This window comes from Ranitomeya variabilis, chromosome 3, assembly GCF_051348905.1.
Source record: "Ranitomeya variabilis isolate aRanVar5 chromosome 3, aRanVar5.hap1, whole genome shotgun sequence".
NCBI classification, from domain to species: Eukaryota; Metazoa; Chordata; class Amphibia; order Anura; family Dendrobatidae; genus Ranitomeya; species Ranitomeya variabilis.
In genome coordinates, this window is record NC_135234.1 from 658,771,848 (window position 1) to 658,789,155 (window position 17,308).

The following is a 17,308-nucleotide window of genomic DNA, read 5'->3' on the forward strand; positions in this document are numbered from 1 at the left end:
GTATCTTCGCAAAGTGTCTTTAACTAGAACCGGTAGGAAAGGTATCTTCGCAAAGTGTCTTTGGCTCAAACAAATAGGACAAATATCTTCGCAAAGTGTCTTTGGCTAAAACCAGTAGGGAGCACCTTTAAGAAGGTGCAAACTATTTACAAGGGAAGTTCGAATCATGCACAGTCCATGATTTCTGCAGTTTGTATAACTTTTGTGCAACAACTTCAGAAAAGGAAAACAAACAAAGAGGATCCCGGGTCAACAGAGGGATCCATTAACCCTGGGCGGGTTTAGCAGCAACTTAAAGGAATAAAAGACAAACAGTAACTATTTACATTTTCATGGTATCGAGGTTTATTCTTTTTCAGGCGGCTCGGGCTCCTGCCCCCCAGCCACCGTGGTGCCAGCGTCCGCGGTTCGAACGTGAAGATGAACTCGACTGGCCAACTCGGTGGCCGCAACCAGGCGCACCGTTGCGATGGTGACAAGATCGGGTGCTCCTGGGACCAGGTCCGAGGCGGTAAGGGTCGCGGCTCCAGACATACACCGCCGAACATTCCGTGCATACCACCCGAGCGGGTTCTGGTGGCGGCTGTAGGTCACCGAATCCCCCTTTTGCAATGGTTCTCCACTTCGGCCACAGCAGGGAGCCCTCACGTTACAATGCGCGACAAAAACGTCAGTATCCAATCCTGGCTCGTGTATGAGGCCCCACCCTCTTCTTGCATGGTAGGCCAACACAGTGCCCCGCCTTGTCACGTCTCTGTCATCCCATGCCGGGGGGGGTTGTTGTACTTTCGATGAGCCCATCGACTCAGCTCCTTTCCGTCCTTTCCACTGCATAATCAAGCACTGTCTATATTGTTCCCATGTAAGCACCGCAAGAGTGGACCCGTTCTCCCGGGACCCATCTGCTCTAAACCAGGGGGTGTCCCACCGAAGAACTACTCCATCTAAGCTCACATCTACAGGCTCCCCCACTCCAGTCGACAGCGGTGGCACCATCCTCCCCAGGTCATCGGGGGATAGCACCATTAGCCCTGCCGTGATAAGTCGCTCCCTACTGCGATAGAGGTGGGTCATGGAAGCGGGCTCGCGGAGGGGAGCAGGGACGTCGGCCATACCTGCGCCTAATGTGGTTCCATCGGTGTCGCTCTGGTCCGTTAACGAGGACGCTGGAGTCTGCTGCAGCCCGGACCGGGGCTCCTCCAATGGGATGCTCGGATTCGGCTCCGCTGGCTGTGGTTCCTCCTCCTCTAACTTCGAGGTCGGGATTGGTGGACGTAACTCCGCTGTCGGATCCGCAGGCCTCCGGTCCATCTCCGGTGAAGAAAGGCAGGCCTGAACCGCTTCTTCCTCGCTCAGGCACTCGCCGTTCATCATTGCTGCCTGATAGTCGGTGGCAGTGCATGCACCTAGCTCCGCCATTTCTCCGAGGTCGGGCTTCTCCGTCACCCGCTTCTCGCCGTTGCATATCAAGGGGTGTTTCTCTTCTGCTTTGGGGCAGGTCATTCCTCTGCAGCCAGAAGTGCAAGGGGCGGTAGCCATTTCTCGCGCCACACTGGGAGTCTCCGCCCATAACACGCCCTCCTTCCCCTTGGGTGTAGCAATGGCGGCGCCTTTTGGCGGGAACTTTTGGCGGCTAATGGCGCAGCACAGTCTTACAATAAAGTACGGTCCAAGCACAGTAAATCACAGTCTCTAGGCACACATGACCTGATTCTTCAGGCTTAAGTAGATCCTGTTCGTGACGCCAAGTTGGAGCGCCCCCACACCGCCGCAGGGCCGAGGGGTACCCGGAGCCGGGCCTCTAGGTCTCAGTCCTGGGGTTGTCACGGTAGCTAGACCCGGTCCGTGGCCCTGTCTGTCAGTGGGGGACGTCCGGTGCAATAAGTGATGTTGTAGCGGTGCAGTTGTGGGGTGCAGGTCGCGGTAAATAACGAGGACACCAGGTTGCAGTCTCTTTACCTCTTTACTGAAGCTCTCTGGGTCCTCAGTCCGGAATACGGCTCACCAGGCTGCGCAAGTCCGGCCGGTCCAATGGCACTTCCAGAGCTCTCCTTGCAGGTGGAAATCGGTGCCTTCCTTCTAGCGCTATGTGTTGCAGTCCTTCCCTGCTGTGCTTACGGAAAGTACCCCACAACTGTTGTGTCTGTTTCTCGTGTTCCCTCACAACAACTTAATTCGCAATGATCTTCCTCGTCCCTCCAGATACTATGGTAGGAACGCACCCGTATGACGGGGAGGCTCGGAGATCTTCCGGGACTCTATCTGCGCCCCTCTCCTGTTGGTACCCCCCTTTGCCTTCCTGGGTGATGCGTGAGACAGTCCGCCTCAAGCTAACTGCCCTGCCGTAGGTCTGAGGTATGGCTTGAAACTCTTTACCTCCTCGGCGTTCCGGCCACCGGTAGTGCGCCTCAGTAAGGTGCTGCCTCTTTCAGCACAACCCTCACTGGTATCTCCTTTCGCTTGATTTCGTTTCTCACTCAGCACAATCTATCTCGCTTCTTAGTCCTTCCTTGGGCACCGCCGCTATGCTGAGCAGGCACGGTCCCTTTACGTTCTTTCCATGCCAAGCCTCTGCCAGGATCCCACCCCTGGCAGAGACCCTACAGTCTCTCCCTTCACAACACCCTCTGCCACCAGGTGTTGCTCCGTTCAATCCCGTCAGCGTTCTCTCTCTAACTTCCTGCCTGACCCCCAGTTTACCCACTATGGTGGGGAGTGGCCTAATGAATAGCACCCTTAGCTCCCCCCGGAGGCCCAGCTGTGAAATGTATTGGTGACTGTGATACCTGCTCAGAGAACTCCTTCCGTGCCATCGAACGCAGCATGGCCCCCCTTAGTGGCTGAACCATGCTACTGCAACGACCAGGACTCTGGGGCGCTGCACATACACAGTTACAATCTGTGACAGAGCAGAGAGACTTGATCACTGCTTGGCTGCTATGGGGCCCCTGAGCAGGTGCCAGTGGTGGTGCCAGTGCTGGGCTCTCGGCCGTCATCGCACGTTCACCTGTATTGGCTGGTTGCCAATACATTTGAAAGCACTGATGAGACAGGAAGTGTCATGCTACATCTGCCATCATCCCCCTCTCAGTGTCTGATGCAGACAATGACAGCGGGTGTGGTGATGTCATTGCTTGGCACCTGCTTGTCCTGAGATGAGAGGGTGCTCATAGTATAGAGAGTCTGTCTAAGGGGCTGCATTATACTGTAGAGTCCTATGGGGAGTGCATTATGCTCTAGAGGCCTATTGGGGTACATTATACAGCACACTATATAGTGCAGGGGTCTCAAACTGCATTCCTCGAGGGCCTCAAACCATCCGTATTTTCAAGATTTCCTTAGCATTGCACAAGGTGCTGTAATCATTATGTGTGTAGATGATTAAAGTATCACCTGTGCAGTACAAAGAAATCCTGAAAACATGACCTGTTTACAGCCTGTGAGGAATGCAGTTTGAGACCTCTGATACAGAGTCTGCCTATGGGGGTGTATTATACTATATAGAGTCTCCCTATGGGGAGTTCATTATACTATATAGAGTATGCCTATAAGGGTGCATTATACTACATAGAGGCTGACTATGGAGAGTGCATTATACCACATAGTCTGCCTATGGGGAGTGCATTATACTGTAGAGAGTGTGCCTATGGAGGGTGCATTATACTCTATAGAGTATGCCTAAGGGGAGTGCATTATACTATATAGAGTGTGCATATGGGAGTGCAATATACTATATAGTCTGCCTGTGGGTTGTATTATACATATAGAGTCAGCCTATCGGTGGTGCTTTTTCCTGTATAGAGTCTGCCTATGGGGAGTGCATTATACTTTATAGAGTCTGCTTATGGGTTGCATTATACTATAGTCTCCCTATGGGGAGTGCATTTTAGAATATAGGGTCTACCTATGGGGAGTGCATTACACTATGTAGGGTCTGCCTATGAAGAGTACATTATACTGTATAGAGGCCTATGAGGGTGCTTTATACTATATAGAGTATGACTATGGGGTGCATTATTCTGTATAGAATCTGACTATTGGGGTGCTTTATACTATAGAGGCCTATGGGGAGTGCATTATACTGTATGTAGACCTATGGGGGTGCATTATAGTGTATGGAGGCCTATGGGGAGTGCATTATACTATACAAGCCTATGGGGGTGCTTTATACTAATTGGAGGTCTATGGAGAGTGCATTATATTTTATGGAGGTCTATGGGGAGTGCATTTTACCATATAGAGGCCTATGGGGAGTGCATTATACTATATAGAGGCCTATGGAGAGGCCTATGGGGAGTGGGAGCTACTAAGGGGTCAGTATACTGCGGGAGGATTACAGTGAGGGAACCACATACAGTGTGGGAGATAATGTAGGGTCTTTGTACAGTGTTGGAGCCAAACAGCTTGGGGGCTACTAAGGGGTAAGTATAGTGTGTGGTGGTACTATACAGTATGGGGTCATTATACTACATGGAGGCCTATGGAGAGTGCATTATATTATATGGAGGTCTATGGGGAGTGCATTTTACCATATAGAGGCCTATGGGGAGTGCATTATACTATATAGAGGCCTATGGAGAGGCCTATGGGGAGTGGGGGCTACTAAGGGGTCAGTATACTGCGGGAGGATTACAGTGAGGGAACCACATACAGTGTGGGAGATAATGTAGGGTCTTTGTACAGTGTTGGAGCCAAACAGCTTGGGGGCTACTAAGGGGTAAGTATACTGTGTGGCGGTACTATACAGTATGGGGTCATTATACTACATGGAGGCCTATGGAGAGTGCATTATATTATATGGAGGTCTATGGGGAGTGCATTTTACCATATAGAGGCCTATGGGGAGTGCATTATACTATATAGAGGCCTATGGAGAGGCCTATGGGGAGTGGGGGCTACTAAGGGGTCAGTATACTGCGGGAGGATTACAGTGAGGGAACCACATACAGTGTGGGAGATAATGAAGGGTTTTTGTACAGTGTTGGAGCCAAACAGCTTGGGGGCTACTAAGGGGTAAGTATACTGTGTGGCGGTACTATACAGTATGGGGTCATTATACTACATGGAGGCCTATGGGGAGTGCATTATAATATATAGAGTCTGCCTATGGTGGTGCATTATAGTATATAGAGGCCTATGGGGAGTACATTATACTATATTGAGGACTATCTGGTGCAATATACGATATTGAGGCTATTTAGGGGGCCATCATACAGTGTGGGGATTTCAGTGAGGGGGCCATCATACAGTGCAGGAGATAATGTGGTGTCTTTGTACAGTGTTGGAGCCATCAAACAGCTTGGGGCTTACTAAGGGGTCAGTATACTGTGTGAGGGTACTATACAGTGTGGGGGCATTATATTATGTATAAGAGAACATCATCCAGTGTATAGGAGAGAAGTACATGAGGAGACTCGGGACATTAGTAAATGTTAAATGGAACCTGTCACCTGAATTTGACGGGACCAGTTTTGGGTCATATGGGCGAGGTTTTCGGGTGTTTCATTCACCCTTTCCTTACCCGCTGGCTGCATGCTGGCTGCAATATTGGATTGAAGTTCATTCTCTGTCCTCCGGAGTACACGCCTGCGCAAGGCAATATTGCACTTTAAGAGGGCAATTATTGTTATAAAAGAACTCAGGTTATTGTGACTATCAAAGGGGCACACAGAGAGAATTATTACTTTCTAGGGGGCAAAATGTGGGCACTGTTTTCTGGTGAACTTGGACACGACATTACTATATTCTGTAGATTTGTTTTACCATGTAGAGGGCACACAGAACCACACAGTAGGTGCAGTAATATAGACACATACGGCAGCAGCGGCTCAGCATTGGGGTATCAGCAGGATTAGGAGTTTGTACAGGTTGGGGATAGATGGGGATGGTGGACGAAATGTGAAGTCAGATGTGTCCTGACTCGAGAATTTGTGTCATGACAGTCTGAGCCAGATGGAAAAGGCGGGAAAATTGAACAGTTCCATCAAAAAGAACATCATCTGTAAGTCACCATCTGCAACTGTACTGTAATCTATTACATGTTCTGCAGGACTTGCATCTACCGCTATATGGTCACAAAATGGGGATAATATCAGTGTTGGTCTTCGTATAGAGATTTATTTTAGTAGCAGCTCTGGCATCTGCTGAGGTTCCCCTATAACTATCATTAGGGTGTGCCACCACAGTTGTAATCCGGGTTACCTGGCAGTTAGGGGCCCACTCTGAAGTTTTGCCCGTTCTGAACCAAAACCATAGCTATGCTTCTGATCCCAGCCATTGTTCCTGGTTGCCTTGAAATGCTAATATTACAGATGGGGGAATTTCACTGTAAATTATGGAGCATTACTAACATTAATGAGCATTTTAGTAGATGTATGCAATTATTTGGTTGCATTTTATCTCGCACCTCTACAGTTTCAACATGTGGACATTACCACCAAGAACGCATACTATTTTATTCCTATCAAGGATACACATTCAGTTTTTCCCCACTAGGATACTCATTAATTTTTTTTCTGTCATTGCATTTGACCTGAATATTGCACACTGACTAGCATGTTTGGAATTAGGAGGCTAGTAGATATTGGACTTTTGGGTACATGTTTGGCAGGTATTGTATAGGAACATCTCTTGCACTGCTTGGGAATTTCTCTGGTACTCTATAGGGACAGCCTCAGTAGTAAACAGGGCATTGCAGGCACTGCATAGAGTGATCTTTGAAACATCATGGAGTCATCTCACATACTTATTGGGAATATCTTTGGAACATTATGAGGCATCTCATGTTATCCATAGGGGGCACTTTATTGGAAAATCTCTGGCACTGTTTAAATCTCTGGAACTGTATCGAGACATCGCTATCATTAGATGATGACATATCTGGCACAGTATAGGGGCTTTTTGGAGGGTCTGTGTAGTAGGCACTCTTGTGGGACCAGTGGCAGACCAGTGGATGTGTGCTGCTACTCCACCGTGCCATTGTGCTGGGGCTTTTTATGTGCTATCTGGGTTATAATCATTGTCACAGTTATACAAGTCTACTCACCAACAACAGATGCAGAGGAGAAAGATATTGAACTATTCTATCAAGCTCTAAGAGGAAATCGACAAGACATCAAAACAAAACTGACTATCATTGGAGAGTGGACTGTGGCAAACATGGAACCATTGTTGGAAACTTTGGACTTGAACGAAACGAGGCTGAAGGAAGATGCACTGGCTTTTGTACGGTAAATCAACTGTTCATCATGAACACCTTCTTCCGAATTTATAAACTAATACTCTGCATACATACATGGACATCACTGAATGGGGCCTATAAAAATCAGATTGACTATACGTGTTCGCCAAAGAGGCAGGTCGTTGATTATTACCATGAAAATAAGGCCAGTCAATGACTGAGGAACCGATCATTAACTTTTGACATCAAACATTAGAGTCAAAGTTTTTTCGAATGGTCTGCACAACCGATTTACATTACTGGACATGGATGAAAGAAAGAAATCCTGAGGAATTATGAACACATATAAAGACTATTATTAGTGGATAAGCCAGTAAGACCATAAACAGGAGGCAGAAGAGAACCCAGCAGCCATGTTTAATAGAAGAGACCCTAAAGATCAATTAAGAAAGACGAATTGCAAAAACAATAGGTTATAAGAAGGACACAAACAACATCAGTTAAAGACTAAAGAGAGCTATTCGAGCAGACAAAGAACTTTATTTCAAAAAGATATGTACAGAGATAGAAAGAGAACACATGAGGGGCAAGGCCAGGAAGGCACACCGAAAAATCAGAGTTCCAACCAAGTGTGCTTATTGAAAGACTTCAACGAGAACAAGCAAACTGAGCCAGAAGAGATCAAGGAAAGATGGAAAGAGTACACAAAGCACCTATAAAAAAACTACTCAGGAAAAAACAGAAGGAACATGGTGAGGAGGAAGACTAGCATCAAGGTGGCTTCATGCTATCAAGATAATAGTGGAGAAGACCCTGGTGGATCTATATAAACCTGTACAAGATCGATCTTTCTACAGAGCATTCATGCATCAAGTCGAAGAGGCTCTTCTCTATCTTCTTCCTCTGCAAATCTCTGCAGTTGAGCAGGGACTCAGGGCCTTCATCCAGTCAGCACAGTTGACATTTTTTATGTAAAAAGCCCAGCAGGCAGCAGGTCAATAATTACACTGAAGGGACTGGCACCTATAGATGCTAATATGACATTTATTGCACATCTAGTGTCTTTTTGTTCAGTGCTCTCTTTTTGTACAATATCCATTTATTGTGCCTTTGCTGTTCTTTTTGCCCAATTGCCATTTATTACCACTTTATTACTCTTCGTATTAATCAAGCAATAAAAGGCAAATGTGTACCAAAGGGAGGGGGCACTGGTACTAAATAAGTATTAGGAACTAATTAGATATGAATAAATGTTAGTTGGTCTCAATAGGTTAAATGAACATATGAAATTAATTCACAGGGGTTATAGAAATTCCCATGGAATGATGAAAGGAATGAATGTGCATGGTTATACTACCATTATGCTACCATTCATTCCCCACCTGGATGCAGGGGGGACACCTCCTCATATGGCACAATGGTTTATGGACCTGTGACCTCAATATAGATGTCAGAGGTGGGAGCCATGACATTTAGAGAATATCTTGATGACATCTTTTTCTTAAAAATATTTTTTTCTTATGTGGTATTTCCTGATGAAGGAGTTCTTTGAAACTCAGAAACACGTTGAATAAAGACCACTTTTAATAATACCTTTGGACTACATGATTCACCAGCGCAGAATTTGATCACGTTCTCCTACACTGTATTCTCAATGGCAGGTCCCTTGTGGATCTGCGGCAGCGAATCTCTCTAATGCTTGTCTTAAGCTACGTCTGGTGAGTGCTTTTACCTTGCATTTACTGCTTAATCTCGGATAAAACCCTATTGCGCTATTTTCCTCCAATAGTTTTTATAATAAATGAGTAAGTTGGAATTTCCCATGTAAATAATAATCTTTATTTTTATATAGCGCTATCATATTCCGCAGCTCTTTACAGTTTGCACATATTATGCTGCCCCACTTACACATACCAAAGCTCGCAAAATCAACAGACAGCCCTGGCACACCAGCCTGACCAAAGAACTGAGGCGAGCTTCCAGGGCTGCTGAGCGCAGATGGAACAGATCCCACTCCAACGAGCACTTCATCGCATTCAAACAGTCCCTCACTACTTTCAAGACCACACTCGCCACAGCTAAACAAACCTACTTCTCATCTCTCATATCCTCCCTGTCTCACAACCCTAAACAGTTATTCAACACCTTCAACTCTCTCCTCCGTCCCCCAGCACCTCCTCCCTCCCCACTTATCTCAGCTGAAGACTTTGCCTCATTTTTCAAGCAGAAGATTTATAACATCAGAGACAGTTTTGGTCAACAACCCCCAGAGCTCTTCCTCCCGACTTCCCAGCCCTCCACCTTCAAATCCAACTTCTCCACAATTACAGAAGATCAACTCTCCACTCTACTCTCAAGATCGCATCTCACCACCTGCGCACTTGACCCGCTCCCATCCCACTTCATCCCAAACCTCACCAAAGTCTTCATCCCAACCCTAACCCATCTCTTCAACCTATCACTAACAACTGGTGTTTTCCCCTCAAGCTTTAAACATGCCTCAATCACACCTATCCTCAAAAAGCCCTCTCTTGACCCATCCTCTGTATCTAGCTATCGCCCTATATCACTTCTCCCTTATGCCTCCAAACTACTGGAACAACACGTCTACCTTGAACTGTCCTCCCATCTCTCTTCTTGCTCCCTCTTTGACCGCTTACAATCTGGCTTCTGGTCACACCACTCCACTGAAACCGCCCTAACTAAGGTCACCAATGACCTCTTAACCGCCAAGAGCAAGCGACACTACTCTGTCCTCCTCCTCCTCGACCTGTCGGCTGCCTTTGACACAGTGGACCATTCCCTATTATTACAGACCCTCTCATCCCTTGGCATCACAGACTTGGCCCTATCCTGGATCTCATCATACCTAACAGACCGGACATTCAGCGTCTCCCACTCACACACCACCTCCTCACCTCGCCCCCTATCTGTCAGAGTCCCACAAGGTTCAGTCCTTGGGCCCCTGCTCTTCTCCATTTACACCTTTGGCCTGGGACAGCTCATAGAATCTCATGGCTTCCAGTATCACCTCTATGCTGATGACACACAGATCTACATCTCTGAACCAGATATCACCTCCCTACTAACCAGAATCCCTCAATGTCTGTCCACTATTTCATCCTTCTTCTCCGCTAGATTTCTGAAACTTAGCATGGACAAAACAGAATTCATCATCTTTCCCCCATCTCACGTGACCCCCCCAACAAACCTATCCATTACAGTGCATGGCTGCCCACTCTCCCCAGTCCCACAAGCTCGCTGCCTCGGGGTAATCCTTGACGCTGATCTCTCCTTCAAACCACATATCCAACCCCTTTCCACTTCCTGCCGACTTCAACTCAAAAATATTTCAAGAATCCGTAGATTCCTCAACCAAGAATCAGAAAAAACCCTAGTCCATGCCCTCATCATCTCTCGCCTTGACTACTGCAACCTCCTGCTCTGTGGCCTCCCCTCTAACACTCTCGCACCCCTCCAATCTATTCTAAACTCTGCTGCCCGACTAATCCACCTGTCCCCCCGCTATTCCCCGGCCTCTCCCCTCTGTCAATCCCTTCACTGGCTCCCCATTGCCCAGAGACTCCAATACAAAACCCTAACCATGACATACAAAGCCATCCACAACCTGTCTCCTCCATACATCTGTGACCTCGTCTCCCGGTACTAACCTACACGCAACCTCCGATCCTCACAAGATCTCCTTCTCTACTCCCCTCTTATCTCCTCTTCCCACAATCGTATACAAGATTTCTCTCGCGTATCACCCCTACTCTGGAACCCTCTACCACAACACATCAGACTCTCGCCTACCATCGAAACCTTCAAAAAGAACCTGAAGACCCACCTCTTCCGACAAGCCTACAACCTGCAGTAACCACCGATCGACCAACCCGCTGCATGACCAGCTCTATCCTCACCTACTGTATTCTCATCCATCCCTTGTAGATTGTGAGCCTTGGCGGACAGGGTACTCTCTCCTCCTGTACCAGTTATGACTTGTATTGTTTAAGATTATTGTACTTGTTTTTATTATGTATACCCCTCCTCACATGTAAAGCGCCATGGAATAAATGGCGCTATAACAATAAATAATAATAATAATATTATCATCACTGTCCCTGATGGGGCTCACAATCTAAATTCCCTATCAGTATGTCTTTGGAATGTGGGAGGAAACCAGAGAACCCGGAGGAAAGCCACGCAAACACGGGGAGAAAATACAAACTCCTTGCAGATGTTGTCCTTGGTTGGATTTGAACCCAGGACCCCAGTGCTGAAAGGCTGCAGTGCTAACCACTGAGAAATGGGCACTAGTGGGTTAATGATTCACACACAGCTGTGCATTAATAGACATTGAATATTACTAAAAAAAGGAATTCATGTATTGCACTGCTAGGAATACATATGTGCTATTTATAGGAACATTACTACTGTATGGCTTTATTAAGGGTTGTGTATGGAAACTAATAAGAATACAATTTATATGTGCACAATATGGCACTAATAGAGTGTTGTGTCTGTATACACTCAAACAAATCAAAGTAAAGACAAGAATTAACCTGAGCATCAAGGCAGCCGGACAAGGAATGATAAGTGAATTAAGCTCCCATACCCATTTGACTAAAGTCGCCTGAAACCAGGTTCAGCTGATGGATTGATGTGTGTGAATGCGCAGAGTTACTGATGGTAGGGAGAGATGTTGATCGGGCATGTACGATTTTGGACTGCTGATCACATTCGTGTCCCGGAGATGAGCTGTCAGCCAGCATGTCAATCCGTAGCTTTCCCACAGAGAGCAGAGGAGCGCTCCTGTGTATGGGAGAGTCGGCTAGGATGGCTGTTGACTGAACGATTGACCAAAGTATCATTTGGTGACAGCCACCTAATGTGTATGACCAGCCATAAATGCTAAGTAAAGCTTTTGGCAACTGGCAGTTTGAGGGCATTGTATGCACAGATAGGCCATATTTTCTACTTTTCAACCCTTGTATTGATTCCTTTATAAAACCTTGGAAAACTTCAGTGAGAGCATTACAATTTTTCAGAAATTATTTAATACAAATCTGTGTAGCATTTCTGTGTATGGGAATGCTGCAACTGATATGTTATAAGCATAAAAATGGGCAAGCAACAAACGTACAGATACCCGCCATTCTTATAAGCACCAAATTATGTGTAGACGACTGGGTCAGGGTATCATCAAAAGTTGTATAAATCAAAACTACGTCCTTGCAGACTGGGGAAAAAAACATTTTGCCTTTTCATCCGGACACCTCACATCTGCGGCACTGCTAGTTTCCTTACTGGGCCTCCTGATGAACCGCTAATATGGGGAAACGCGTCGAGGCTGGAGCTAAGTAGGGGTTAAAATCCCTGATGTGTGTTTTGTTCAATGGTCAGAAACTATTATAAACATATCTGGTTGTTCCTGACTGAAATATATAGATATTATGTGATCCACTCTTGATTAATAGACTCTACCTTTGGGGGGAGAATATTAATGCTGTTATGGCTTTACAGTTGAACTGCTACCCTCGCACCTCATAGAAAGCATCTGCTTAAGGAATTTTTTAGGTGTTTTTTCTGTGGTTGGTTATATGTTTTTTTTTATTAGTGTATCAAACTATAAGATAATTGTTGACTGATATTAAGATAGGAGTGGATTGGTGCATAATCTGTTTGACATTTATTATTTCTATCCATTCATCTCTTTACTATGCCTACTGTATTCCCGCCAATACTTGAATAGGGGCTATTAGGGCTAATCTGGGACAGCCGTCGCTGAGTGGGGCGCCAAAACAATCGTATCTCCTAGGGTGCCAACCTCCACTGTTAGGAAGGGTTAGCAGGCAATTGTAGGGATATTTGGACAGGTTATTTCTTCTTGTGTTAATATTGCTTCACACTGGGAAAGTGTATTTTAATGACATTGAAATAAAAGAATATTTTAAGGGATTATATATGTTTTCACTATCACCAGAAGTTGTAGGTGTCAGAAGTGTCCACACAGTCAATCAGATCTTTTGTTTTATTTTGAACCTTGCTTTGATGGAAAGAAATCTGGATTCTGATTGTTTGCTTTGGACAAGACGTACTTCACATTTAAGGTCCGATGTATTAGTAGAGATTAGAGTGAGCATGTTGTCCATACACAAACATAAGTGACAAAACAATTCTCCCTACAGCAGTTGTGAAATTTAATTTGGTAATTATTAAATGTAAATTATACATTCACAGCACATTTAATTACACCTATTTGTAGCACTTTAGAAGCTCAAACATAGTTATTGGACATAAGGAAATTCATGGTAATGATACAGCTACATAAAATACGTGAGCAATAACGTATAATAATAGTGCTGTTACATTGTATAACACAGACTGTGTGTTACCCAGGGCAAATAGCAGAACATTACTGTGTGCAATGTGGATCATAGATAACATGATCAATCGATCTATTGATAGAAGGAAAGATGATAGATAGATAGATAGATAGATAGATAGATGAAAGAGATAGAGGATAGATAGATGATAGATAGATAGATAACAGATAGATAATGTAGAGATAGATAATAGATAGATGAAATAGATAGATAGAGGATAGATAGATAGATAGATAGATAGATAGATAGATAGATAGATACTATAGATAGATAAGCTCGCTAGGGCAGGGTCCTCACCCCTCTGTATCAGTCTGTCATTGTTAGTTTGATTACTGTAAGTGATATCTGTAATTTGTATGTAACCCCTTCTCATGTACAGCACCATGGAATCAATGGTGCTATATAAATATATAATAATAATAATAATGATAGATAGATAATAGATAAAGAAAAGAAAAGAAAAAGCAGCACAGGAAGATAGCTTTCCTGGGTACCGTGCCTCCAAGGCAATGACCAAACCTCCACATACAGACAGAAAACAAAGGCAGCACACCAGTTCAGGGTGAACAGAAAGGCTCAAAATCCTGAGCCAAAACTTTGCCATTTTGAGCAATTAAATAACCACATTTTTTCACCCTGAACTGGTGTGCTGCCTTTGTTTTTTGTCTGTAGATAATAGATAGATAGATGATAGATAGATGGATAGATAGATAGATAGATAGATAGATAGATAGATAGATATGATAGATATAGATAGATAGATAGATAGATAGATAGATAGATAGATAGATAGATAGATAGATAGATATTCTGAAAAAAGAGGCAGCACTCCTGTATTTTAAAAAATACAAAAGGGACTTTAATAGCCCTGGTGGCGTGACTATGTTTCGGCTGCAATGAGCCTTTCTTGTTTTGCCCTAGATAGATAGAAGATAGATAGATAATAGGTGAGAGATAGATTACAATACCTTTTCTTGTGCCCGGGAGAATCTCTTCTGGACATTTTTGGCAAACACTCCTGCACCTCCTTGCTTAGTTTCTGCCATGGCTGTTTGACAGCATATGTGGTTTCCTAATTCTGTGAGGGGATGTTTGCAGTTGATGAAGTGTCAGCTCCGCCTAAATTTGACATCTTCCGCTGTAAGGTTTCTAAAGCCACTTCACTTTTTTTCCTTCTGATTTGCACTAAGTCTCTTTACAGGAATCAGGATCGTGCAGAGACTAAAACTACATTCCGCTTAATAATATGCAAAGCCCCATGTTGTGCAATGTAGCAAAACCAGTACTACCTTTAGGAGATTTGTATCCAGCCTCATAGTAAATGTCACCCTATTGTGAAATATTGTAATATTCTCCAGTGTGTGGTAAGATTTATAAAGTATCTCTGCGTGTCCTAACATCTCAGTGAATGGTAGTGCCCCTTTCCTGTTTTGCTGCAGTTTTACATTGTTGATTCTTTATTTGCTCCTATATGTGCTAGATAGCTATGCAGCAAAATTCATCATTTAATGAACATAGTGTGGTCAGCTAAAGACCCATCCTGTGCCCTGTATGTAAAATATTACCTAAAGTTAGAACAGTGGGACCGATGTACTAAAACAGTCTAATTCCTAATGTAAACCTACAGGCCAATTCATCATTTGCATTTTTCACTTTTCTTATTTTGTCTTGTGGTTTTCATTGACATTTTTATCACAAATTCATCAAAATTACGTACACAGTTCATGAATTTTGCACATAGTAAAAAAAAATCTTTTATTCTATCTTTAATAGTTTTACGACACAAAAAAATGCCTTTACATTTTTTACATGTATATTGCAAAAATTGGTAAAAAGTTTGAATACATAGAATGAATCCAGAGGTGACGAATTTATATTTTTGACAAATTTTTAGACTTTTTGAAAAGTCGCAAATGATGATGAATCGTGTGAAAACATATGAAAACAGTGAACCCTGACCACAGTGATGAAAAAAAAGGGGAAAACATCAAAAACTTGACAAAAAAACAGGTGCAGATTAGTGATGAGTGAGTATGCTCATTACTCGAGATTTCCCGAGCATGCTCGGGTGATCTCCAAGTATTTTGACGTGCTCGGAGATTTAGTTTTTGTCGATGCAGCTGCATGATTTGCGGCTGCTAGACAGCTTGAATACATGTGGGGATTGTCAGTTTGTTTGCAATACCCACATGTATTCAAGCTGTCTAGCAGTCACAAATCATGCAGCTGCATCGACAAAAACTAAATCTCCGAGCACGTCAAAATACTCGGAGATCACCTGAGCATGCTCAGGAAATCTCGAGTAACGAGCATACTCACTCATCACTAGTGCAGATGCAATAATGATTTGGGCCTTTAGACTAGAAAATCTTAAAATGTGCCAAATTTATCATAGTGGTTCATGCTGTTTAACCCCTTAGTGACATGAGGTGTCTTCCTTCTGTGTAATTTGCTGTCCACTGACTGATTTCAAATGTAGTCCATGTGTAGCGGCAGAGACTCCGGGATGGACTACAAGAAGTGGGTCCAGGTTTTCAAAATCTCTGCCCCTGCTGTCTTCTCTGTCATACTGCATGCAGAGATTAGAGATGAAGGCTTTCAGTTCCAGGTAGGCAAGCCATTGGACGATTGCTGGTACAATGCATTCTGGGAAGTGAGGGAAAGAAAGTTTCAGCTGTTATAGTGCTGGCAGAATGATGATGAAGTGGAACTATCCACTAAAAAGAGCATAAAAAGCTATTTAACATGTTCTCTAGCTGATTGCAGCACGTTTTGTGAGAAATGAGAAGTAAAACATTAGAAATAAAAAAAAAATCGAGAACCCTAACGGTATGTGCATGTGCTCAGTAGTTGCATCAGATTTTTAGATAAGGCAGAGCTTGCTGATCACTATGATAAGACTGTTTTCTCTTAAATATATTTATTAAAATCTACAGTAAGTATCTGATTTTTACAAGATTGAAGTTCCTTATATGAAAGTCTACATGGTTAAGCTTCAGCTTTGGTGTGATGGACACCCTTTCAGGCTTACAATTTTGCCCTAAAATTTTTGCCATAAAAACTGATCTAAAGTAATCCAACCTGGCTGAACATAATAAGGCAAAAGTGTATAAATGCATGCCCCAAATCTGTTATCCAGCTTGAGTCGCTGTGATAAATTTGGTACTTCGAGTGTTGTCTAAAATTAAGACACTGTTAGGCTGGGTTCACATTGCGTTAGGGCAATCCGTTTAGCACTAGCGGATTGCGCTAATGCAATGTATTTGTAGGGGCCGCGTTTAGGGGTCGCGCTAACGTCCCCGCTCTCGCAGATCCCCGATCTGCGAGAGCGGGGAACGGACCTCGGGTGCGCCGCGGATGCTGCAAGCAGCGTCCGAGGTGCGTCACAAAAGAACGGCACATCGCTAGCACGAGCCGAAAAAGGCAATTATTGAGAAGCTGGGAAGCTAAGTGTTTCAATCTGATGATCTTACCCTCTGCTTGCTATCCGCTATAGCTTCATTTTTATATCAGACTATACACTACTGGCCAATACCATAGGACTAAAAGACTGCACTAACTATGCTATTGAGGCTCATAATGGACCTGTTTTTCCTGTGATTGAGATGGGCCGTGTGTGTATAGTTCTGGTATATATATTTTGAACCATTTTATATTGGACTATTACTCCCCTTGCTATTATCTGTCCCATGTGTATCAAAATACTTTGGACAAGATTGGGGATTTTTATATAATTGTTCGG

The 17,308-nt window shown here is 44.2% G+C and overlaps 1 protein-coding gene across 2 annotated transcripts in view; it reads right to left on the bottom strand.

Annotated features, from left to right (window-relative positions):
• The window catches only part of BIN2 (bridging integrator 2), a 54,752-nt gene extending 39,980 nt beyond the window's left edge, over nucleotides 1-14,772 (bottom strand). Inside the window, exon 1 of one of the 2 annotated variants that reach the window (XM_077297824.1) lies at nucleotides 14,535-14,772. In XM_077297824.1, the coding sequence (XP_077153939.1) occupies nucleotides 14,535-14,612 (78 nt within the window). In that variant the 5' untranslated portion in view covers nucleotides 14,613-14,772. The remainder of the gene's footprint in view (nucleotides 1-14,534) is intronic. The other variant, XM_077297825.1, reaches the window with a different exon arrangement.
• Nucleotides 14,773-17,308: the final 2,536 nt, after the last annotated feature.